Source organism: Marmota marmota, unplaced genomic scaffold (genome assembly GCF_001458135.2).
Source record: "Marmota marmota marmota unplaced genomic scaffold, marMar, whole genome shotgun sequence".
NCBI classification, from domain to species: domain Eukaryota; kingdom Metazoa; phylum Chordata; class Mammalia; order Rodentia; family Sciuridae; genus Marmota; species Marmota marmota.
This window is the reverse complement of record NW_025999853.1, coordinates 16,019,904-16,046,473: the sequence shown is the minus strand read 5'-3', so window position 1 is coordinate 16,046,473 and position 26,570 is coordinate 16,019,904. Positions and strand designations below refer to the sequence as shown.

The 26,570-nt window shown below is 46.0% G+C and overlaps 1 protein-coding gene across 2 annotated transcripts in view; it reads right to left on the bottom strand.

Moving 5' to 3' along the window:
- Positions 1-17,339: 17,339 nt before the first annotated feature.
- Tmcc3 (transmembrane and coiled-coil domain family 3) overlaps positions 17,340-26,570 on the bottom strand; it is a 39,437-nt gene continuing 30,206 nt past the window's right edge. For both annotated transcript variants that reach the window (XM_015482933.2, XM_048803860.1), the window contains exons 3-4: positions 25,939-26,074; positions 17,340-21,671 (exon numbers count right to left, since the gene is read on the bottom strand). In XM_015482933.2, coding sequence (XP_015338419.1) covers positions 21,369-21,671; positions 25,939-26,074 — 439 coding nt within the window. In that variant the 3' untranslated portion in view covers positions 17,340-21,368. The remainder of the gene's footprint in view (positions 21,672-25,938; positions 26,075-26,570) is intronic.

The window sequence follows — 26,570 nt, the reverse complement described above, 5'->3', positions numbered from 1 at the left end:
TAGAAGCTAGAAGCAAAAAAAAAAAAAAAAAAAAGAGGGCTCCTCCCTCCAGCCTCGGGGATTGCAGCCCTGCAGCATGTGATTTTAGAACATCCAGAACTGGATGAAAATGAACTTGTGTTGTTTAAATTGGCATGTGGTAACAGTTTGTTATGACAGTAATAGGAATCTCACACAGGGGCTAGCAGATGACAAAACACAAGCCCCCGTCCTTCTCTCTCCTCCCTTGTCACGTCCATCTGCTGTGGGCTGAATTGTGTCTTCCCAGCATTCCTGGGTTGAAATCCCAAACTCCAGTACCTCAGAATGGGACTATCTTTGGAGAGAGGGTCTTTCAAGAGGTATTTAGGATAAAATGAGGCCATATGGAATGTCCCTAGTCCAATGTGACTCGTGTCCTTGTTAAAAAAAAAAAAAATAGGCAATAGACTGCAATAGAGGGAAGACCATGTACAAGCAGAGAGGCCTCAGAGGACACCAGCTCTGCACAGGCCTTGGTCTCAGACTTAGAGCCTCCAGAACTGGGAGACAGTGGGCTTCTGTTGCCCTGGTCTGTGGCATTGATTAGGGCAGCCCTAGGGGACGAAGACATCCTCTTTCAGAGCAGAAGTGAAATTCTACCCCCTTCCTTTCTCAAGCTGCCTCTGACTGGCCCAGCTCACTTGTGGTCTCAGTGTACCTGATGGCTAGGAGTCACCACCGTTCAGCGGGGATCACCAGGCCAGATGCGGGCAGGGCCAGGAAGCAAAGCGCGGAGGGGCAAGGACAAGTGTTTGCACACTCAATACAAGTACCACACCGCGCTCCCTCTCAGGTCCCCTGCCTGCTTTCACGTTTTCACCTTCCGTGCAGAGAGGTGACAAGGTGGGCTGGAAGGAGCAGGGCCTCCCTTGTGCCAAGGGGCAGCTGCTACTCAGCTCCAGCCAGCTGTCCACCAGGGGTGAGTACAGACCTGGACCTGCCAGAGTTGTCCAGTTTTATTTTTTTTTAATATTTTTTTTCAGTTGTAGGTGGACACAATACCTTTATTTATTTTTATGTGGTGCTGGGGATCGAATCCAGCGCCTCCCACATGTGAGGTGAGCGCTCTACCACTGAGCCATAACCCCAGCCCAGTTCTCCAGTTTGTTTTTTTTTTTTTTAAGAACTAGAAATCTAGATTAAAAGAAGAAGAAGACATAAAGTCTGACTTGTAAACACTGGCAAGGAATTAAAGATTTTTTAAAAACTGCTGGCTACTTCACACCCACTCTGATGGTGACTTCTGAAAAAAGAAAAAGACCCATAAAAGACAGCAAGGGTTGGCAGGGACGTGGATCAATTGGAAACTTCTGCACTACTGATGGGAATACAAAGTGGTACACGCACTGTGGAAAACTGTACATCAGTTGCTCAAAGAACTAAAAATGAAATCAACATATGATCTAGCAATTTCAATTCTGGGTATATGTACCCCCAAGAATTGAAAACAGGGTCTTGAAAAGATATCTGTACACCCATGTTCATAGCAGCATGAGTTACAAGAGCTGAAAAAGTGGCACGATTTGAGTCCATTGACAAATGAATAGATAAGCAAGACGCTGGCACACACAGTCGAGTTACATAGAGTTAAACGGGAGAAAACTCTGACGCACGGTGCCTTGTGGAGGGGCTTGAGGACGCTTTGCTAACTGAAATGTCAGTCACCCGAAGGTGAACACCGTGTGATTCCTCGTGTACAAGGAACTCAGAGCAGTCGGAATCACAGGGCGATGGGCTGTAGCTTGAGGGCTGCCAGAGGCTGGGCAAGCAGGAACGAGAGTCAGCGTCTGAGGAGGGCAGAGCGTCAGTTCTGCAAGATGAAACGCGTCTGGACTTGGAGGGTAGGGACGGATGGTACAATGACACGCACGTACCTTGCGCCACTGAACTGGACACCTTAAACTGGCTAAAGAGTGTGTTTTATGTTACATGTGTTCTGCCACACTTTTAAAAACTGGTAAACAGTGGCAACAACAGGGCTGGCTAGAATTGTTAAAGACGCACTTTAGGGCTGGGTTCAATCCACAGGCGGCGGATGGCAGCCTCTGGTTGAACACTTGTTTTCTAATTGTTTTGTGAGTTCACACCTTATTTACCCAAATAGAAGGTGAAATTCCATGGAGTAGGAGCTGCGTCTTAAACTCCTTTGTCGTCTTCCAGATCTGGAGCTCAGAGCTCTGCAGAGGGCAGAGCTGGTTAGTTATTTCTAAATAGAGATAGTATATATCTATTATCACAGTCCCCCTGGATCATAGATACACACACACACACACACACACACACACGCTTCACACCGTTCACACACACCCAGAACTAATTATTAGAATCTGCCATGCATCCCCCAGAGCTGAGACCAGAGGGGGCTGCGTGGCCACATCTCAGGAGTGACCAACACTGACAGCCCAGGAGAGGAGGCTGCGGACAGCAGGGCCAGAGGGAGAGCAGGTCTAGAGGCGGCGCTGGGAGTGCTGCCTTCCTCCCAGGGGTAAAGGGAAGTTGCTGGAGGCTCTTAAGCAGAGGGTGGTAAGACTGGATTCAATCTGGAGACAAAGCATAAAAACCAGGGCCAGGCAGGCCCAGCCCACAGACTCAGGCAGAAGTTAAGGCCCCTCAGCAATGGATCTCCAGGACCTCCTGGGCCTGTGCTTAAGACTGAGGCGATTGGGATGTGGGAAGAGCTGGGCGGTGACCTGAATGTGCTCCCCACTCAGAGCAGGGGCTGGGCGTGCGCGTGTGCAGCTTGGAAGGGGGGTGATTCTCCGTGGGCTGGGCAGGCTGACCGTCCACAGGTTCAAGCAGGTGTCCTTCCTCACCCCCATCCCTAAGCAGGTCCAGCTCTGGCCCAGGAACCCTGGAGCCACCTGGAGGACAGAGCGAGAACTCTGGCTTCACAGATCCAGATGCGGAACCAGGCACTCAGTAACCCATGGCAACCCCTAGAGGCTGCTCTAACCTCAGCAATGAGGAGCGCCACACCCAAGGAGCCTGCAGGCTCCCCAGAAATGGCCAAAGCTGGGTGGCCACGGGCCAAGGCCAGGAAGGCTCTGTGAATTCAGGCCATGCTCGTGGGGGAAGTGCCCTCTCCTCTAACACCCTTCCCTGAGGCGGGGAAGGAGCTCAATTAGAAGAAATGGCAGGAGTAAAAGATGCCATTTCTCAGTGGCCAATAACCATGGAACCCTGACTGTTCAAGGGCGGCTCTTCAGCTCTGAGACTGAAATATCTGTTCAGAAATAACTAACCAGCCATAATTAGTAAGGTCTCGTAAAGCCTGTCCGGGATCTGTCATCAGAAGAGCCATGTCTGGGGCAGTTTGGGGAAGAGTGGAGGGGAGGTAGACGACCGTTATCTGTGGGGTCCAGTGATTATGATCTGGAAGATTCTAGGGGACTGGTCCCAGGGATTCGTTCTTGGCGCTATAAGCTGCATTCTCCATTGCCAATCTTGATGGTGTGCAAACGTGCTAGGATGCTACAGGATCAGCATCAAGTGCCTGAGGCCACAGGCACTTCCCGATGGGCATGTGGATGCTTCCAAAGGGGCCTCTGCTCTGCCTTGTCCCCCATCAGCTCCAGGACTGCTCTGAAATCATCTTCCTGCCTCTCTATGGGTGATACAATAGGGACTCTATCTGATGGTTCCCCTAAGCAGCCCACAGTAGCCACTTAAACACATACGACTTCCACAAGTCCCCAGCCCTGCTTCCAACCAGGTCACCTGTTCTGTACCTCCAGACAGACTGTGGACCTCAGTGGCAAGAGATACTCTGCTCCCTGTATGACATGGGTCTTACAGGCACCCACATAGAGCTGAAAGCATGTCACCTAGTGGTGTCCTGAAAGCAGAGGCTGGATGAGAAGGAGGCCAAGGACACCCCAGTTCAAGGGGCACCTCCATTTTGGAAAGAGGGGCTCCCACCTTTCTAGAGCCTTACAGGCTACATATCTTGTCCCCCTCTACTCTCAAGCCACTCTGGGTTCTACCCCTCACCACCCACCCATTCTCAGGCTCAAGGGACTTACTGAACACTCACCCACCATAACATTTTAAAACACCCACCACAAAATTTCTCAAAATGCAGCTTCATATTAAAAATTAAAAGTAGTGCCCAGTGAAAGAGACAAGCCAGGGCTTATATGATTTCTGTTGAACACATTCCTCAGAAACAACAATAAAAGAACCTTTTAGTCACTTGGATTTTCCCCTCCCATCAATCAAAAAATGACCCTGACACTAAAACAGCTGCTTCAAAATCACTGTGTCAACATGTCATCAAGTGGCTGCTCCCTGCCTGGATGAGGAGTGCTTTATGATACAATTCCTGGCACTGATTCCACCGCGCCACGGGGCTGACAGAGTGGCAGCTTTCATCCACCTTCCTGTTGCCATCCTTAGCACTTTGGCTTTTGGCTCTTACTCTAGTTACCTTGTGGTTACAAGGTGGCTGCCACTGTTCCAGGCATTATATCCTCATACAAGGCAGGGAGAAAGGGAAAGGGGCAATAGGTAAGTCACTGTTACTATCGTCCTGGGAAAAACTGAACCTGGACCTATGTATTTCCAGTTGAGATGGAAAGATAAAATTTCTGAGCCATATTTTGAAGGTAGAATTGACAAAACTGAATAGTGACAATGATGAGGGAGGGGGCTCTGATGTTCCAGGGTGGCTGACTAGGTAAGTAGGTGGTAGGGTGCTACCTTTAATGGAAATAAAATACAGAAAGAACAGATTTGGCAAAAGGGGAAAACAATGACCTAGATGTTTTAGTCTGAGGTGCTCTGGGATATCGATATACAGATATCATAAAGGAATTTTTTTAAAAATGAAGTTATAGCTTAGAGCTAAAGAACTATCAAATTGTGGTAGTATTTGTCACCCTGGAACAGCTGAATACATGGAGAGTGTGAAGAAAGGAGGAGGAGAGGCCAAATGCAGTGGTGCACATCAGCAATCCCAGCAACTCAGGAGGCTGAGGCAGGAGGATCACAACTCAGACCCTGTTTCAAATTTTAAAAATAAAATAAAAATTAAAAGGACTGGTAAAGTACCCCTGGCTTCAATCCCCCATACCACAAAAAATTAAAAAAATAAATAAATAAGATGGAATAAAGATAAGGGAGCCACAGAACTCTGCTAATACCAAAAGGGGGAACAAAATGTCAAAGAGAAGGAAGAGGTCTGTGGTTCTGAATGATCTAGAAATCGAGTAATTCCAGGGCTGTGAAATACATGCACCAGTTTGGACAATTAGGTAATCGATGACCTCATTGGGTGGGAGACACTATTCTAGATTATCACAGTTTGAAAAGTCTAAGGCAATAAGGAAGTGGAAACATTCAGGAAACGTGTTGGGAGGGGTGGTTATGTGACCCAGTTCTGGTCTTTGGGTCATAGGTTGGTCATAGGAGGCCCTCCAGGACAGATTTTTCTCTCTGTAAAAGGCATGGAATGAGGAGAGCCTGCAACTCCCTGTTTTTATGTGTGAGGATGTGATGCCTGTATCTGGGGCAGCCATCTTGTGACCAAGAGGAGAGACATGGGTGCACAGAGGTCAGCAAGCGAAAGGATGGATGAACTTGGTCCTTGGCACTCACTGAGCTAATGAACCAGCCCCACAACTACACACCTCCCAGCTTCTTTTTAGGTAAGAAAAACAAATTCCTGTTGCTTAGGTCACGGTTACTTTATTTGAAAGTGGTATGATGAGCACATCACTCATGAGAGGTGAGAACAACGAACTTTCCTGTTGTTCCCATGGTCTGGGGGTGACTCAGGGCATACTCTCCCCCTACTTCCAGATGACAGCTCTGCCAGGTCCATGGCTTTGTCCACACCCTAGGTAATAGACAGTCTGAAGCTACTTCCAAAAGAAAAAATAACAACTAAGACAACTAAAAACCCTGAACAAAGTTTCCATCACGCCGAGGCCTGCGTCAGGCCCGAGGCCCGAAGTAGAAAGGACCCTCGGCTCCCTTCTCCTCTCTTCTGCCTCCTGATTCTCCTTTTTCCATTCTTGCACCCAACTCTTTTCCCTGCCAGCCCGCTGGGTGCGTTGGACCCTTGGGTCGGGACATGGGGATGGCCAATGTCAAAGTGGAGGGCAGGGTCGTTCTTGCGTGGGGACTGCCATTCATGGGCACTGGTGCTCTGGCCCCAGAAGATGGGAGCTGACGTGGAGTGCTTCTGTGGGTTCTTAGGAGATGGCCACCCAGGGGATCCTCCCTGCGGCTCCTGGACCTGCAGGGAGGACAGGGTGTTGTGTCCACCTCCAACTCCCTCCTGCTGGACTCCCCCTTCCTTCAGCTACACCCCACCCCACTGGGCATGATCCAACTCACCCCACACAGCCTCTCTCCTGTGTGGCCCGTGTCAGCCCAGCAGGACACATGCAGCATCCTTGAGACTGTCCCCAACACAGGTCTCCTCGGTCCCTCTGCTTGGCGGCCACACAGGCTCTGGCTTTTTCACTTCCCTCCAGGCTCATCTCAACCCGACCTCATGGTGAGGGTGGCAGGACCCCATCCCTGCAGGACCCCATCCCTGTCACCTCAGCAGAAATCCACAGAGAGAAAGAAACTCAAGAATGCTTTCTCTCCCCTCCTCTAGTCCTTTTACGCTCTTTTTATTTTATTTTTGAGGTACTGGGCATGGAACTCAGGGCCTGGTACGTGCTGGGCAAATGCTCTGTCACTAAGCCTCCTCATGGCCCCCTTGAAGAGGGTGAGGGGTTCAAGGACCCCGGGGAGGTGTCAGTCACCCTCTGGACATCCTACCTTTGATGACTTCACTTCAGAATTTTGCATTTTGGAGTCTTGCTCAAAACTTGGATTTAACCACCCACCTTCCAAACGCCTCTTAGTACGAAAAACAAATCTCTATTGTTTCAACTCAATAGTCTATTACCAGCCATGGAAGATGGCTGAACTGCTTCGCCAAGCCAAGCTGGCTTTGTGACTCCCCTGGCACAGGAAGGCCAGAGCTGATCAACATGGCAGTCCTCCAACAACAGGAGATCATCCAAAGGAGACATGTATTCAGTGATGGAAAATCATGCAGCCACTTACAATGATACTTTGGAAGAACCCAAGTATAGGAACATTTTAAAATGTTCATATTTTGTTTAGTATGTGCAAGTGAAAAGACTCATAGGTAACATATCAGCAAGGTAAAGGTCCAACTGGGTTGAGAAACGGAACCCTCACATACTGCATATGCACAAAAAATAGCTGGAAGGGTCCACGAGACACAGATACCAGTCGTGGCAGGTGCAGAGGGGTCCAGGTGGGAGGGAGCGTTGCTTCTTGATTTTTCAACCACGGGCCTGTATTCCATTTTCAAAAGACACTAGTTCTTTGTTTGTTTGTTTTGTCTGCTTGCTTAAAACTTCTGGAGGGAAAAGGATAATGGTTTCCTTTTTTTTTTTTTTTCAGTTGCAGATGGCCATAGTACCTTTATTTTATTTATTTATTTTTGTGTGGTGCCGAGGATCAAACCCAGGGCCTCACGTGTGCCAGGCGAGTGCTCTACCACTGAGCTACCACGCCAGCCTCAATTATGGTTTTCTTTAGGTAGAAGAATTAATAGAGATTTTTGATTCCTTGCCCCTTTATACTTCCCATAATATCTCCAAGTCATTTTGTAGTACTAAGATAACAGAAAAAAAAATTCACAAGAAAATTGCTCTTCCCGGCCCTGTTCCCTTCCTGAACAGTTTAGTTCTAAAGTCATCAGTGGTTAGTGGGGTAGAGCAAGCTGGGGATCTATGGGGGAGGGATTGGTAGGGGAAGAGGCCTCCCTTCGATGGCAGCAGAGCATGGATAAGCAGGGAGCGTGGGTCATCTACGCACTGGGCAACCCAGCCAGGGTGTTGGAGACCCCAGCAGAGTTGGGAGGGTGACCCAATGGAGTGGCAGCCTGGGGTTGGGTGTTTGCACCCAAGTACCACCATCCAGAACAGCTGTGGACAGCAGAGATACAACATATATGCTCAGAGGGTTGAGCAAATGGGTAAATACAGATGGTCCCCAACTTTAAGATGGTTCGACTTCTACTTTTTTGACTTTGACAATGGTGCGAAAGTGATACATATTCAATAGACAGAATATTTCAGAGTTGGAATTTGGGTCTTCCCCTGGGCTGGTGGCATGTGGTATGACATTTCTTATGCTGGGCAGCAGTGGCAAGCCACAGCTCTCGGTCACCCATTCGATCGCCAGGGGAACTCTCCCATATTCCGCAGCGGACTGTGCTACTAAGCATGGCATTCAACAGGTTTGGAGTATTAAAATGCATTTCGACGTATGATATTTTCAGCTCAGCAACGGGGTTATCTGGACAAGACCCCACATAAGTCAAGAAGCATTTGCGGATCACAGACAAAAGAAGTCAGTGTTTTTGCTGTGGGAGAAAGGAGATACAAACATGGACAGAAAGAAAACGAATACGCTCTGAGGTGTTGGTTGGTATCAGAGGGTGGCGTGCAGTCATGACTTCCCACACCCAGACAGGTGCAGAAGTAAGTGTAGATTTAAATGTGTATTTATATGAAAATATGTATAAACATATAATAAAGATGTTGTCTTAGCCTCTTCCAGCTGCTATGAAAAAATACTGTGGATTGTGGGACTTAAACAACACTTTTTTTCCTTTTGCAGTGCTGGGAACCAAATCCAAGGTCTCGCACATGCTAGGTCAGCAGTCCACAAGAGCCCACTCCAGCCCAGCAATAGGTATTTCTTTAAAAAAAAAAAAAAATATATATATATATATATATATATATGTATTTTATAGTTGGACACAATACCTTTATTTCACTCATTTATTTTTACGTGGTGCTGAGGACTGAACTCAGGGTTCCGCGCGTGCGAGACGAGCGCTCTACTGCTGAGCCACAACCCCAGCCCCAGGTATTTCTTTTCTACAGCTCTGGAGGCTGGGAGGTCCGAGACCAAGGCACTGGCTAATTTGGTTCCTGGAGTGTAGATGGCCATCTCCTTCCTCACATGGCAGAGAAAAAGAGAGTGCTCTGGTTTCTCTTCCTCTTCTTATAAGACTACTCATTCCATCAGGAATTCCCCACCCTAATGCCCCACTTTTCCACCAACTACCTACCGAAGATCCCATCTCCCAATACCACCACACTGGAGGGAAGAGCTCCAACATGTGACTATTGGGGGACACTTTTAGTCCATAACAGATGTGCATTATATACGGATCATTACCTGGGTCTGCTGGGCAGGCCTAGGAGCCTTCTGGGATGTTCCAATAGAAAGAGCAAAGCTGGCACCAGACCTTGGCTTTGAAATACTGCTTTCCACTGAAAAGAACCTGGGCACCTTGCAGGGACCCTCAGCTCCAGATCTGGGGTGGGGAAAGTACATGAGCCTGAAACACCTTGTGCCAAAAGTATGGTCAAGGATTAACTGAGGAAAGGTCGCCAAAGACTGCTTGAGTGAGTTCCCACTGGACAGTCAAGGTGCCAAGCCCTGAAGGACAGGGAAGAGAGAATGCCAGAGAAGAGCTGTCATTAAAACGAATAGTAACTGTGGATTGTAACCCTTCTAATAAAACAGGAAACCACAAGTCCACACTGATACAAGAAAATAAATGAGTAAATTCAGGATAAGAGGAGGAAAGGGAGGTACAAAGGACCTCTTCAGAGAATATTTCTGCAGGGGAAATTGCCTTTACAGTAAGGGTGCTGGGCAGACACCACCTTCATTGGGCAGATGAGATTGTGCTGCATCTATGGGACATAATGAGAAGGTGGCGTCACTTCAGTGATTCTGGCCCTAGACGGATAACTTGAATTAATCCTGAAGAAATATCAGATTGGGGGGCATTATGCAAAATAACTGGCTTCTAACTTCAAAAGTGCCAATATCCTGACAGTCAGGGAAAGAGGGAACTGTTCACATAGAAGGAGAGGAAAGAGATAACTAAATGCAAGTAATTCTGAACAGAATTCTTTTGTCGCAAAGGACATTCTCAGGACAACCGTTGAAACTTGAAGGTGGTCTGAGCGCTGGTTGTCAATAAGATACCTGTTTAATTTCCCAATTTTGATGGCTGTGTTGTGGTTACGTAGGACACTGTTTTTATCTTTAGGAATTACACTGAAGTATTTATAGATGGGGCCTCAGATGGGCAACTTACTCCCCCAGAAGGATCAGGAAAAATATAATTCTTTGCATTGAATGTCCAAATTTTCTTTAATTCTGTGGTAATTTTAAAATTTAGAAAATTTGAAAAATTGATAAACTCCAATTACACATATAAATCAAACATCCCTAAATATAGTGCATGTGATCATACATTACATATTGGTCTTGTTTATACATTAATAGTGTCTAAATATATGATCTAGGGAAATATATAGTCCTGGCACCTGGGAACAGACCTAGACTTCCTTGTGCCAAATGGGAGGTGTCAAGCCCTGAAGTTCAAAGAGGTTATAAGGAGAGCAGGATAGCTCTATGACTGCAACTGGAGGCCACACCCCTCTCCCCAACATCTAGCCATCCTATTCCAAGACAATGGCTTCCGAAATTCAGAAAGTCACAATTTTAATATTCTCTCCCATTGTTCACAGGACTCATTGAGATCTCATAAATGATACTATTTCAGGACCCCCCAAACACGTCACAGACTGTCTGGTGTCCCTGGAAGTGGTCTGATGGTTTGTAGAAGGGGAGGCTCTGGTTCCAACTCCACCATCTCTGTGCCACCTGATTTTCAAGCTCACAAGGGGATGTGCCCAGGTGGCTGGGGACAAAGTGAGATAATAGGGAAGACCTCTAAGCAGATGGCAAATGACATGTTCTGTGAGTAGGAGCTGTTTCTTATTACTTCAAAGTTCTTGGTAACTATGTCTCCTTGTTTTGATTCCAGAAATGTGGTCGCTGCTCTGATAAGAGTGATAAGTCGTAGGGTGACTATAGCTACCAGGGATGTCCTGTGTGTTTCAAAACAGCTACTAGAGAGGATCTGAATGTTTTCCTCATGAAGAAATGATAATCAAGATGATGAATAGACTCATTCCCCCGATTTGATCATTGCACGACGTATACATATATGAAAACATCACACTGTACACCATAAATACATACAATTACGTGTCCACTAAAAATAAAATAAAACCTAAAAAGTGAAAAGCACCCAGAGCCGGTCTCGCTGGGCTCTGAGGTGTCTCTATTTTTAGCCAGGGTGGACCTTGAGCTTGTTCTATGAGACCTGTTTTCTGTCCTCAGAGTTCCTTCTAGTTCAGCGGAGAGAGAATGGGAAGGGCAGGGTGACGTGGAGGTCAGTATCAGGGAAAGTGAAGCTGAAAGGAGACTGTTCCCAAGTGGAGGTGCTCTGCTAGAGACCTTTGTCCCTCTGCATTAGGAGGGGTTTGTGGGAGAAAGTTCAAGAACTGAATTCATATTAAATAATATCTGCTGAATACCAACTATCTCAGTATGGCAGATAAAGAAGAAAGAGATGGTCCCAGCCCACCAAGTGCTCAGAAGCCCATGGGGAAAGGAAAACAGCCCACTAGACATTGATTCTCACAGGAAATGGCTTCTGTGTGCACTGCGCCTAGGGAACGCCACCTACATGCCTGGCCCTCGGTGATGTCCTGGGAAGAGCCAGATGAGTAAGATATGGCTCTAGACACAAGGAACTCACTGTCTCTCACAGGAGCAGACAGGAAGCAAACACTTCTCCATCACTAGGACAAAGGTATTGTGAGAGCCAGGAGGGGACACCCACAAGGGCTTTACAGAGGACAGCGGACGCCACAGGAGAAGTATGACTGCAGGCACTAGCGTGTCCTTCTAGTTGTTCAGTGGGCCAGGGCTGGAGCCAGTTGAGGGCGCTGAGGCTGGAGCACTGGGCCGGCTCTAGTACCTCAAGGGCTGGCTCCAGTACCTTGTGGGCTATGCCCCAATTCAGATTTGACTCTGGGCAGTAGGAAGCCACTGAAGGGTTTAGGAATGGAACAAAGTAATCGGATTTTCATTTTAGAAAGATCATGTGGGAGGTCACATGGGGGAGGTTAGGGCAAAACAGGAGAGCATGAGACCATTTAGGTGGCTGTTCCAACTGTCCTGGGGAGAAGCAATGGTGCCTCAAACAAGGTAATGGCAGGTGGGACAGAGTGAGTGGGGTAGGTTTGGGGTTTATTTGGAAGATAGAATTGACATGACTTGATGGTAAGATTTCTAGTTGAGTGGCTGAGTAGATGGCTGTGGAGTCTTCACTGGTAGGAGCTACAAATGAGATTTTAAGTAAGGGCAAAAAAAAGAGAGAGCCTTTTTTAATTTTTTTTTTTTTTTTTTACTTTGAGATGTTTTGAAAGATGTCTAGGTAGAGATGAAGGGCAAATAATTGTAACTGTGGGTCTACGGCTCAAAAGAGAGGCAGGTACTCCTAGTAGAGAGATGGTGGTGTTAGTCACAGATGATGGACAGATCCTGGGGAGTTTGTGCAGAGGTGGCGAAATGGAGATTATGTAGCAAAGAGGGGTCAAGAGGTGGCAGGAGAACCAGAAGAGGAGTGTCAGGAAAACATCCAAAGAGAGCAAAATGTTTCAAACGCAAGGGTCATCGCAGTGGCAAGGGATGTGGAATTTAAGACGCCTGGAAAAGCACACACATTCGATAGGGAACAGATCATCAGTGACCCCACCAAGGATCCTTAGGGGAGTGTCTGGGGCTGATGCTGGTTTTTATTTTAGGGGAATGGAAACTATTTCTTTAAGAAACAAGGTGGACTGGGGATGTAGCTTAATGGTAGAGCACTTGGTTAGCATGCTCGAGGCCCTGGGTTCAAAAAAGAAAAGTGGTAGTGCCTGGTGCAGTGGTGCACGTTTCTAATCCCAGCTGCTTGGGAGGCTGAGACAGGAGGATGGGAAGTTTGAGGCCAGCCTTAGCAATTTAGCAAAACCCTGTCTCAAAATAAATAAAAAATAACAAAAAGGACTGGGGATACAGCCCAGTGGTTGAGCACTCCTGGGTTCAATCCTCAGCGCACCCTCCCCCTCCCCCAAAAGAAAGAAACATGCTGGTGAAGGGGAAGAGGAGGAGGAGTAAACTTCCAATACAGCAAATTAACTTCTTGGATCTTTTCCTCTTTTTTTTTTTTTTTTTCAATTTAATATCACAGCCCGCCAGCCATGTGGACAGGGCTGAGCAGAGCCATCCACCATGGAAATATTTCTAGGTCTCCTCAGAGACTCAGTGCAACAGCAGAGAGCCCTCCAAAGATCAGGGGTGGCTCTGTTTGGAAAGGGGAAGCAGTGATCCTTCTGATGTTCCTGTCCCTTTGGGCTTCAAATGAACAGCATGCAAATGAGCACCTGGCTCTGAGTCAGCAGTGAGTAACCCCTCTGCTCTGTGGGATGCTGGGCCTGTGGCATACAAGGCCTCCCTGTCTCCCCTGCAGCCAGGGGAGCTGCTCAAGGCAGCCTCTGTGCCCTGATCCTGGCCTTTGCAGGAGTCACCCCTCCCAGACACAGCTCTTGGGTCAGACCAGCTGTTTGCTGCACTGTCCAGGCTGGTGGGCTCAGTCGATGAAAACTGCTTTACCTGCTTCCTACGGCCTGGGTCCTCCGTGTCATACAGTAGTTCAGAAACTTCGATATTCATTTATTAGCCCAGTATGATGGCGCACACCTGTAGTCCCAGCAACTTGGGAGGCTGAGGAAGGAGGATTGCAAGTTCAAGACCAACCTCAGCAACTTAGTAAGGACCTATCTCAAAATGAAAAATAGAATGGGCAGGGGATGTAGCACAGTGGTAAGCACCCCTGGGTTCAATCCCTAGTACCACTACCAAAAAAAAAATATCATTCATTAGGTGGACCCTGCCTGTGAAACTGATTTTATGCTAACTCAACTGTGACAAGGACATCCTGAAAAGAAAAAGCAAATGTAGTTATTTACATTCAAATATATATAGCTGCCAAGGAGCTGAATTGCTCTGACCAGCTGGATAGCTCCGTCTGTTCCCAGGAGGGAGGGTCCCCAAAGGAAGCAAGACACACAGCCTACCGCTTGGCTTGGAGCCTGAGCAGAGCGGAGTACCAAACCAGCTCTGGGAACTGGTACCAGGAAGACCCTTGGCAGCTGCCAGGCAGGATTCCTGCCTCCAACAGGACAAGGATATACTGCCGCCTGCTGCCTAGCACACCCAGAAAGCCTGCCAGCCTCATCGTTTCCTTCCAGCCTTTCCTTTGAGAATACTTGCTGAATGACCCAATGGGTCTCCTCCATTCCTTCTCCACACAGGTTTTCATTGACTTTCTTAGATGACTGTTCCTTGCTGACGGGGGAAACCCTACACATACCAGGAAGCTACCCTGCAACAATTACCAGGGTAACGTCTGGGGAAGGCCACCACCTTGTGAGTCCAGGCCTGGGTTGGGGTTCCTGCTGGCTTGAGCCACTGGGCATGGGTGTTTGTGTTCTGCCTGTGGCCTGTTTGGGGGTATGTCTTACAGGTCACTGTTCGGTGGAGCTACAGGGCCTGGGCTTTAAGCCATAGGGATGTATAATTTTCGAAGAGGAGTCAAAACCACTTTGGGAGAGGAAACAGCAGGTGGAAAGTTGGGTTAGCTCCACTGCTATGATGTGGGTGGTTCAGAATCAGAGAAGGATCCAAGCCTGGGGCAGAATTTTTTTTTTTTTTTTTAAGCAAAAGGAGCCAGGTGTGATGGCACATGCCTGTAATCCCTTTGGCTCTGGAGGCTGAGACAGGAGAATCGTAAGTTCAAAGCCAGCCTCAGCAAAAGTGAGGCGCTCAGCAACTCAGTGGGACCCCGTCTCTAAATAAAATACAAAATAGGGCTGGGGACCTGGCTCAGTGGCTGAGTGTCCCTGAGTTCAATCCCCGGTACCAAAAAAAAAAAAAGGCAAAAGGAGTCCCTAACTCCTAGTACAGCCCTCTTCCTACTACTCTATAACTTATTTTTAAGTAGAAGAGGGAAAAACAAAAATCCAATTCCCAGTGCCTAGGCCAGAGTAGAGTAACCACCAACAGAACAGCTGTTAACACGGCTGACGCTGGTTCCTGTTAACTGCTTGAGTCAAGTTAAAGGCCTGGCAGGGAATAAATTCTGGCTGGCTTAGCAAGAAGAGAAATTTCAGAGGTAGCCACCACAGATGGTAGCAGATGTCATGGAGCTCTGAGCAGAATCCGCCAGGGACTCCACTGTCTCAGTTAAGCAAAAAAGCCAAGAAATATCCAGCCAAGCCAACTGCCAATTACATAGCCCAAGAATCCCAGGAAGCCAGGAAGGGTATAAAAGTTTCTTTAATTAAAATCTTCACTGCTTCATCCATAAATCTGTCAGCCATAGCTCTTCAAAGATCTAGAATGTCAGCTCAAATATCTTTGCCTGGCCCAGTGTGGCCAGCAGAAAGTACAAATGTACCATTTGTAAATACAGTATTGACTGCTGTAGTTGTAGGACTCAAAGTAATTCCTTCTAGATCCCAGGGCAGCTATCTGCCTCGTGGGTGCTGGGAGCTACTTGAGAAGCTATTTACTCATTTCCTCCTTTACAGGGCAGGGTAGTGGTTACCAGTGTGGGCTTGAGTCACACAAGCTTGGTGCTGAATAAACAGCTCCACCACTACCCAGTTACTTAACCACTCCAAACCCCATTTTCGTTATATTTTAAGCAGGGATAATAGTGCCTACCTTACTTGGAGGTTGAGATGATCACATTTGATATTGCATGTAAAGTAACAGTGCATGGTACCCAGGAAGTGCTCAAAGAATGTTAGGTGGCATTCCGTATCTACAAATGCTAGAAGGGTACTGTTTGGTATTGCCATGATCCTTATGTGTCCCACAAATTTCTGTATCTCATGGCCACTTATTAGCAGGCAACTCTATATGTGGGTTTGCAGATAATCTGCAATCTTATAGTTGCCAACTTATAAAAAAGTTATAATGAGATGCTGTTAGACTTTGTTACCTTGTCAAGTTGTGATTATGGATACTCTCAAATGTCCAAGGTAAGTTTTTCTCTTATATTAGGAGTCCATGTGTTACTCAAAATCGGAAAGTACTGCTTTATTCTAGAGCACTATCTTTCATTATTAGCTAGAAATCAACTATTAAACCCCCCTCCCCCCAACCCCAAGGGAAACCCAGACTTAGTGTTTTCCCCCAAAGCAACATTTGAGAGTATGCTGGGCTCAACACACACACAGCCAATCCAATCACTTCTATTTTCTGAATTTGCATCTTCAGGCATCAAATGACAATAGTGTCAAAATAACAGTTGTGTCCCATATGATTTCCAAAGATTCAAATATGCTCTATTTTCCAGGGCAGGGAATGGGCCAATGTCATTAAGAATGTTTCTGTCATACGAGAGTTTAGTTATTTTGTTTGTACACAATGAGTGATTAATGGAGAAAACTGCTCAGGATGTCGACTTGCCCAGAAACAGAGGGCTAAAAAGGCAGGATGGTGAGCAGGCAAAGGCACAGAAAAAAGCCCCGCTTCACTGGCCATACCTTGGGGAAAGTGTGTTGGAGCTCCAATCATCCAGATAATGGTGACAACCTTAGACTGGTCCAGTTGAGTTCACATGCCATAAAATAAAGGTGCTTTGTAAAGACTAAAGTAGTACAAACAAGAACCCCACTGGTGACCTGCTCATTCTTGCCCTGCATGGTCATGGGCCACCTGAGCCAGCACTGCATCCTTCTTCTCTCCCCGATCCCTGCTCATGAGCTCTGAAGTAGTGCTCACCAGCACTTCCCCTTTCCACAGCCTAGGACTTGTTTCCTAGCATTCCAAGTCTGACTATGAATAACCACCATCTTTCCCTTACCCCAGGGCTCAAGAAATGGACCATACATACGTCACATCTTGCCAATGTCTATGGAACAGAGGACTTAAAATTAATTTAAAAACTGATTGGGGAGGACAGGGGTTAGGAATGAATAGACAGAGCACAGAGAATTGTTAGGGCAGTGAAGCTATTCTATATGATGCCATTATACATCTGTCCAAAGCCACAGAACCTGTAACATCAGGGTGAACTCTAACAAAACCATGGACTTTGGTTGGCTATGTGTGGATACTGGTTCATGGATTGTAACAATGTACTACTTTGGTAAGAAATGTTGATAACGGGGGGAAGCTGTGCCTGTGTGGGGGTAGGAGATAGAAATCTGTACGATTTTGCTAAAAAATCAAAAACAATATATGTTTTAGGCACCTTTGTCTAAAACTGCTTTAAAAAATAAAGTACATTACAACTGATTTTATACACACATACACATTTGCTACTAAGATGAATCCGGACGAATGTGAAAATTTAAGAAAGCTAACTCTTTTATTTAACACCAAAGCTAATGTCAAGTGTTTATTTAAAAAAATAATGGCACCTGCTTTGAATTCATTGATGACACCACCATGGGGTGGAGATCTACAGAGAAATTACAATTGTAGTCTGACGTGAAACTATGTAGTATTTCACAAAATGGAAATTCACAAACATCACAATCAACATTTCCAGTTTCTACTTTCAAAACCGCTAAGTGTTGCCTAAATGCATCTTAAACAGCACATTTTGTTGAAACATTTCTCTTAGGACAAACATGGCAGACATGCTTTAAATAAATTAAAACTACAACACATAAATCATTCCTAGAACAATCAAGGTACATTACTTTCCAGCTTTTTATAAACGGAATTGTATTGACTTCAGAAAACCGTAGGTTAGTTCTACCTCTACCTTAGGGGTTACCAAGCTCCTGTTACCTGGAATTTTTTAAAGCTTCTTACTCACTTTTGTTGTGAATAGGCCAATCTGATTGTTTTCAGATTTATCTTTTAGAGACTCACTCCCTTCTAGTGTGTGTGCTTAGCCTTCTTACCCCTCCAGATAAGCCTGAAATTTGAAACAATGCCATGTCTTCACAACCCCAGCCCACTCTTCAAAATTAAAGGAACAAGCAAAATGCATTGTTTAATCACACATTTTGAGATTAGTATTTAAGTTGTTTCAAACCAATACAACTCTATCTGCATTTAATGTAAAAAAAATACATCGTTCCCATTCAATGCAAAATAATTTGGTATTTAAAATTCAACCGAAAAGGACACATGTAATTAGTTGCCTGAGGGAAACTAGTTCCTTCTGTATTATTGAACCTATAATTAAACCTGATATGCTAGAAAAGTGACAGGGCAATAAATACACACTGGGGGCAAAATCTAAATGAAAGTAAGACTGACAAGGCAGGAGGAGGGCTAAAGCTAGGAGAATGCTGATCCACAGGATAATTACCAAGCATCTCCAAAGTGAAAGGGGTGTTTCAGAAGATTCCACCCTATCAGTAGGCTGTAGGGATCATGCCGGCCTGACGGCTGTGTCTGCTGTCCAAAATCAGCCCTGGAGTGCTTTAGGTGCTGCTTTACTCTGTGTGTGTGTGTGTGTGTGTGTGTGTGTATGGGTTTTTTTGTTTGTTTCAAGAAAAGGTTTTGTTCTGGCTTAATCATACCCCCAAAGAGGAGCTGAAGTAATTCAAAACCCACAAGAATTTTTTAAGTTTTTGTCTTTAATGAACCATCATTATCCTAGTTATCATGATGATAATAGGTCACTGAACAACCTGCCGCTAGAATCCCGCATCTTAAATGGCTCACTAAGGCTTATGCAGTGACAAGGTACTTCACCCAGCCAACAACTGGTGTTCGTCTTCAGACAGGCACAGGATTTTTACTGCCAAGGAAAGGTGCAAACAAGGGGCCAGTTGACTTAAATGTCAATTAAATCTCCGATTCCAGAATATGTCACAGCCATATCACTATTTTTTAACTGTATATTTATAAGATGTTATTTCATTAAGAGAACAAACAATAAGAGGTATGTTCCTTAAGAGGAGAATACGGAAAAGCGTGAGAAAAAAGCTTCATGAACTTTCCATGAGACGTTAAAATAAATGTGCATGTAGGCAGAGCATGTCCAAGTGAAAACAAGGTTATTTGACACTTAGTGAGAGTCAATGGAAATATGAATTTTTAAAAGGAATTCACGATCAAGTCGGATGATTTAGGCCCTCCACTATTTCCAAATGGAGCCAGTTTCTAGGAGGTTCTGTTAATGGCTACAGACTGGAGGGGGCAGAGCGTGCTGCTTCTCATTTTCTTCTCTCCTCTCTTTGGGGAGAAGACACACAGATTCTATGTCTGAGATGTGTCAGTCACAGCAAGGGGCTGGCAGAGAGTGGCGTGTGCCCTCACAGAATGGTGCTCTCTTCCTGGGTCCTTCCAGAGCTCTCAGCCTCAAGGTAGAAATCCTACTCATTCCCTCTGAACTACCAGCAGCATCGACACCCATCCCACCTGTGGCATGTCCAAAGAACCCCTCAGAAAGATCCCCAAGCAGTAAGATGAGCTCAGCTCCTCTTAAGGATAAAGGCTGATGCAAGCACACCATTCTTTCTCCTTCCCTGCTCTCGACCCAGAACCCTTGTCTGTCTGCTGGACTCAATGGATCACAGTGTATACAGTCAGCTTGGGAGCCCTGGGGGTGTCTGGCACAGAGAGGGGACATAACCATGCAATGGGGTGGGACTAGTAACTCCCTTGTCTCCGATTACAAAATACTTTATAACCAAAGATTTCATGAAACAATGTTTATTGTTTTAAAAAAGCTTCAGTCTGGAATCTGGGATTGCGGTTGAACAGTTTGTGAATTTACTAAAAACTACTGAATCTTACATTTAAAAAAATAGATAGGTTGAGTCGTGTCTCACGCACACGTGCTAGACTTTGTAGTAAATGCTCAACTCTTCCATTCTTTCAAACCATGGCACTGTCACATTTTTTCCAGGGAGATTTCCCTAAAAACAACTGTTAGCAAAATATTGCACTTAATTTAAATCCAGGAGAGCTGACGTCTTCTGGAAAAAAATCTACATTAATCTGCATCTTTACACCGGCCTTGGGAAGGTGGGGGTGGTTACAGGAGGAGGAGGAGGGGCTGAATAGCAGTTCTCATTAAAATCGCCTATGTCTTCCTTTTTGTTTTACAGAGAAACGGATTTAAAAAGAAAGTATTATCTGAGCTGAAGATAGAATCCTCCAAACAGGACGACGATATTAACTTGTGAATGCTTTCCTTCAGTGGCAGGGTGGCAATCTATTACCTTGGAACTTTTCTCAGTGAGATCCTAAGAGACAGATGGCAATCTTGGCTCAAATTCTAGATTTAATTTATTCTATTCTTGCTGGCCTTTCACATCCTTAAAAGGACCCTCTCAATCTCCATCCAGGTGAATGGCTTCCACTCATCTGGTCACAATCCAAATAGACCAAATGTCATATCTTCCTCATGCTTTCAGTTTCAGTGTTCCTACCTCAGTGGATGTTAGGTTTGCAAACTACAATTTTGCGGTCCTTCTTCAAGAAAACACCCTGCAACACAAGCATCATTTGATTTTACTTCCTGAGTAAGTATTGCCATCTTCACAGACCTGAGTAAAACCGATCCCACAAAAATCCCTTCCTCAAAAGGGGATTTGTCACAATTAAGATTTGCCAAAACACAAAACTCTGGAATGGTTTTCACAGGGCCCAGAATTAACAAAGCCAGTTTGTTGAGGAAATGGAAATATTTTTGCACACTCCAAAGGTTATTTGCTAAGGAATTAAGACAAAATCAGGTGGTGGTTCCCTGGGAATAATCCTAGTGTCTTACCATTTAAAGCGCAACAAAACTTGCAAGATAGACCGGTTGGATAAACAGGTGTAAGATTTCCACATTATGAGGTCATGTATGATTGACTACTGAACACTGAGTATATAGGGACATATGCTCATCTGTGCCAAGTGGGACAGATTATACAGAGATCTGCTATACTTCCACAGGCCACAGGTGTTCAGCATTGCCAATGCCTATATTTCTTCTCCTCCTCAAATCATGTCATATCTTTGCTGTTTACAGGACACCACAACCACCACAAAGCTCAACTGTGACAAAAGATTTAAGGGAAAATAGAGACGGAGGCCCCTTTTCTTCTAGGTTGCTAATAATGCCAATGGCTCAAGAAATAGGGATTCACCATGCTGGGCTCGTCCGGTGGGCAGGGAATCTGGTCTGATTAAGGCAGTGAGCAATGTGGGGAGAGCTCTGAAACAGATTCATGTTAACCAAGTACAGGGACTGAGTTGGCAACTGCTACTGAATTAAGAGAATTGTAGTTATTTACACCACACAGTTCCAGTCCTTATAATCTTCAGTCAGCACAACTGTTCATTTAAAAATTTGGTAGTTTGCACAGTTTTCATTAGAATAAAAACTTGGGAAAACGTGAAGGCAGGAACCAGTGGCTTCATCTTGGTATTATTATCCTTTCTATGGCACACAGAATATGGTCCCAGTTTTTGCAGAATATTGCAAGAATCGTCACAGCAAAGAAGGTGCCAAGAATGTGGAAGCGACTCTTCATCATGGGTGAGACGAACTTGGCGATGGTGGACACGCACACCAGGATGACAGTCATGAAGGCCAGGACCACGTTGATGCACTTCCCCAGGAGCACCCTGGCGTTCACGGCGTCTGTCTGCAGGGTTTGCTGCTCTTGCTGGTGGAGCTCCAGCTTAGAAATGCGAGTCTGGCAGGATTCCAAGGCTTCCTGTGGGCAAGAGGACAGCGAGGATCAAACGCTGCTGAGATCATGAGCAAAACGTGTGCGCACATGCAGACGTGCACACCCCAGCTCAGAACCTCTTAACGCCTGGGATGCCTCAAATCCCCACGCCAACAAGGAGGACGATGACAGACAAAGCCGAAAAACAAGAACCCCAAGGCTTGTTTTATCCTGCTTTTCATGCATTGAATGAGCATGTGCATACAACCAGAAAACACCATAAATGAAGAACTGTAGTTAAGTTTTTGGACTACACCTGTATTTGAAGTAAAGTGATTTGAAATTTGGCATCTGTTGGTATCATCAGGGACAAACCAGGGGTGGGAGAGGACTGCATTTTGTGATGGCAGACTGCTTCATTTCTGGCACCTGCGATCCCCTACTGCTAGTTCTCACGTCCATTGCTTAGCCTATACAGTGACTTTGGAGAAAAGTGGCAGGAGGGCGGCAGAAGGAGGCAGGCAGGACGGAGAGCGGGGCAGCTCTGCTCCCATCGGCTCTCTGAATGCTGTGCTCCTCAGGCCACCACCCCAAGCTACCTTCCTAGATGTTGTGCATTCCAAGGTCCAATATCTAAGACACGAGGACTCTGAGTGCACCTCCAGCTGGCAGTCCCCTCTGACACTGTCAGCTCCATCAGAGCTTCCTAAAAGCTCCTCCAATGCAACAGGTCAAGGTGCATTCATATACTGCACCTGCCCAGTGCCTGCACTCAACCCTCCCCTCCAGCACTTCTTCTCAGACTGTGAAGCACCATGATCCTCACACCAGAAGCTTGAGAGGCACCAACACCCTCTCATTTAATCCATTACCTGCTCCATCAATGAAACATCCATGTCTATCTCAATAGTCCATCTCTCTCCTCCCAGTTGCCACCCAATCTATGTCACCAGGATCTCCCACCTGCAATGACTATATACAAATCTCCCCACATACACAACTCATTTCCCAACCCCATGAATCTATCTTCCTTGTATCAGCCCAAGTGATCTCCTGAAGATGCATATCTGTGACATTGCTTTTCCTAATACCATTCAAATCTTCACCACAAGCCTTGGGCATCTACGTGCATGGCCAGGTTTGGTCACCCCCTCCTGCCTCACTTAATGCCAGTCACCCCGCCTCCCCATGCTCTGGGCACACTGGCTTTTCCCAAGTTCTGAAAAGGAGCATATACTTAACATCCGGGCCTTTATAAAATCTGTACACTCTGCTTGTAGTATGTGTCTTTCCAACTCCTACCTCTCTCTACTTGTTGATCTCCCACTGGTCTTTTAGGTCACACCTTGAATGTCACATCCTGAGGGGAGATGTCCCTCCAACCAGGGGACATGAGCTGCATGCAGACAGGGCCTAGGCCCACCACTCTAGCACAGAGCCAGTGCTCCACACAGCATGTCACCTGCTACGCACTGGCTGAATATAAAAACCCTGGGTGCCAGGAACAGAACGTGAGGTTCGGGAGAGAAAAGCCAGTGAGTCCCTTGGGAGAAAAGGACGTCACTATAGAGTAAGGCCCCTTTAGTTCACTAGCCTGATGTCTACATCATTTGCCAGTATCTTTATGCGATTAAAATAGTCATCTTTGCAGGTTTTAAGCAAGCATAATGGCTTCAACGTTGATTTGTTTTTCTTCTGCTGAATATACGCTATGGGCTAAAGAACAGGGTTCTGTTACTATAGTAACTTTCATCCTACTAGGCTACCAACCAAAAGGATAAAACTTCCTCAGATCTTCACATGCTAAACAGCGCTGGCTTTCCGCAGTAGCAGGCACGTGCCCAGGAAGCAGGCATGCTTTCCAACAGCAGGCCCAAGGCTTCCCGCACTACAGACATGGTATAAAAAAGGTGACAGAATGAGGCGGAAAAAAAAAAAATCGAAATTTCAGGCACAATCATTCATCTTTGACTGGGTTGATTAACTGCTTGTACAAATGAATTTTAGAATTGCCTGGAACCACTGTCAATTTTTTTTTTTAACTAAAAGAAAACCCCAGAAAATTAAGTAGTGAATTGCAAGGAATTTTGATTACAGGACCTAGAGATACTAAGCCCCACAATTTTTAGTATTTCTTTGGATCCAGTATTAAACTTACTGGGGATGAGAACACAGGGATTATCTTTAGATAGTCTTAATTGGGAATTCAGGGCTAAAAGGACGGGGTGGGGGGGGACTCTCAATTGCTTAAAACACTGTGTTCCTGAAGGCAACAGCCACCCTCATCCATCCCAGCTCGTCCCTGTTACACGCCTGGTTAGAAGAACCGAGGAAACAGGAAGAGGTGAAGTTGGCAGGCCCACCTGCTGCAAGCCCTGAGGACTGTGGCTACTCAACAAGAAAATAAAGTCAGCCAGCGTCTATGCTTTAAATGTATCATCCGGTTTGATCTTCTTGGCCTTTTCAAATATAGCTCATTAATATTTCCATTTTATAGATGAGGAAACTGAGGCACAGAACATTAACATCCAGGGTCACACAGACAGTAAACAGTGGAGCCGGGATTTGGCGCCCTGCAGTTATTTACACAGGTGTTCTTTTTACAATTTCAAGCTAGAGCTGAAAACCAGAAAATGCTGAAATGAACGCTTCTGAATATCTCAATTCCCTTTGTAAAGTCCCTCCTTTCATCTTTACCCCTAGAATGTTTCTTAGAAAAGAGAACAACACTAACTCAAACCATCCCCTAAACAAGAAAACTGAATGTTCAAGATACAACCCAGTGACACTCTAGGCCTCTTCTAAAATAGAATGACCTAGTAAAAGACTATATCGTCCACTAAGCAACATTTAACAGTTAAAATGGGTTCAGGCTTCTCAAACCAGTGGGTGGTGAAGGTGTCTCCTAACCTAGGGCAGAGCCAGAAATCCACCATGTGTCTTTGGCACTGTGCTCTATGATGCTTTGGTTCCTAGAATGGTACAAGCAGACATCTGTGACTGCACAGGCTCAGCCCTCCATACAGGGTAGAAAAAAACCTGTGCAGATGAAACTGCAGCTCACACATTGCAGGAGAAATCACTATCTTCACATTTCAATTTTCTCCCTTGTAAAGTGAGGTTCACTCAAGACTGCTGGTGGCCGTCATAGAGTGGGAGAAAACAGCCACTGTCTCCAAAGAAGAACATTACTGTAAGGCTACGTTTTTTTTTTTTTTTTTTTTTTAAAGAAAGGTGATCAAGAAGCCGAGGGCTGTTTCATGACAGTGGTGGTATCACATTAGGAAATTCTGGATGGGCCTTTGTTCATACGGATCCAGTTATCCCTTTCTTCTATCCACTGGGACCCTACCTGGCCCTTCCAGTCCCACCATCCTCAGGAGTTTAATTCACATTCATTACTTAGGACAATGTGCAAGACCTTACTCAGGCACTTCACCTCTCTGTGCCTCAGTCTCTGTATTTAAGAAGTGGAGCCAATAATAGGAACAACCTTAACAGGCTGTTGAGTAAATGGGGGGAAAAGGAGACATGTAAAGAAGGGCTTTGCTAGTGTTGTCACACAGGGTGCTCTTGAATGCCTGAAATTCTTACAAGCATGAAAGATACCCTACAGAGGAGCAAACAGGCTTGCTCAGGACCACACAGCTGGTAACGGCCGACCTGGGACTGAAGCCTGAGGTTTACCACTGAGTCACCCGCCTGCTCCCCCCTGCTGCATTTCTATGGCCTTAGGGTCCGTGCCACTCATCCTGGCCCTTGCTCACATGTCTCGGGCCCCTTGGCGTTGGGTTATTCACCATCTCAGCATAAAGCTTCTTGAAGGCAAGGTCTGTCTTATACTTTAAATTTCCTTGCCCTGTTAGTGGGGACTGAACTCAGGGGAGCTTTACCACTGAGCTAAATTCCCAGCTCTTTTAATTTTTTTGAGACAGGGTCTCACTAAATTGCAGAGGCTCTGGCCTTGAATGTGCAATCTGCCTGCCTCAGGCTCCTGAGTTGCTGGAATTACAGGTGTGCGCCACCATACCTGGCTTCATATTTTAATTTTTTTTTAAAAATCATTTTATTATCTTGAGGTAGATAATAAATACTTGTTAACTGAGTTAGGCAGAAAGTGTACAGGATACAGACTTAGCAATGTCTATAACATGCGCTAATGGGGTCAGCAGGTGGAGAAGAAATGTTGTGCAGAGAAAAGATTTTGTCCCCCACACCAGGAATCCCGTAAGCTCTAGGATAATTAAGTCCTCAACACTGAGCCCGGGGGGAATTCAGGGGCATGCATGTCTAGCCAGGGGAGGGAAGGCACCTGGATGTCCCTGGAGCGCTCATAGGCTTGGTAGGCCACCTTCTCCTCAGCGCTGGCCAACTCCTGCTTCAGGTTGGCCGTCTCATGCTGGTGCAGGTCCGTCAGGTCATGCAGCTGGTCTTCCAGGCGCTCGTACCTTGACAGAGAGGGGAACCCATTCTGAGCGAGGCATTTCACAGGTCTTCTAACAGCGCATTCTAGGATGACGTCCTTTCAATCTTACTGCTGCCAGGGCCCCTTGGCTTGTTTCCACCCCTTGGCAGGCCATTTTTCCAAAAATTGTAAATATAGTTGTGGGATAGCCCTGAATTCCAGCTCTGGAAAGAACTGGTCTCTGGGCTCTTAATGTGGTCTTCACCTTCGAGGTTTCACCCAATCCCAAATCTGGCTTCTCCACCCATGTCACACTAGCACCTGAACTGGTGGCAGGGACACAGGACAGAACTCATGGGCCCACACATTCACCAGGGCTGTGCAGGACCCTGCCCTAGGCAAGGACCCAGCACATTTGCAGTGGCTTCTCTGTCTTCTGGCCCCACAGTACCTGAGGGTTTATGGCCAGAAGGAAAGAGAGGCCGTTACTATCAGCCTCTACTCTGCAGCTAAATTCATCCCTGCCCAGAGTATATACT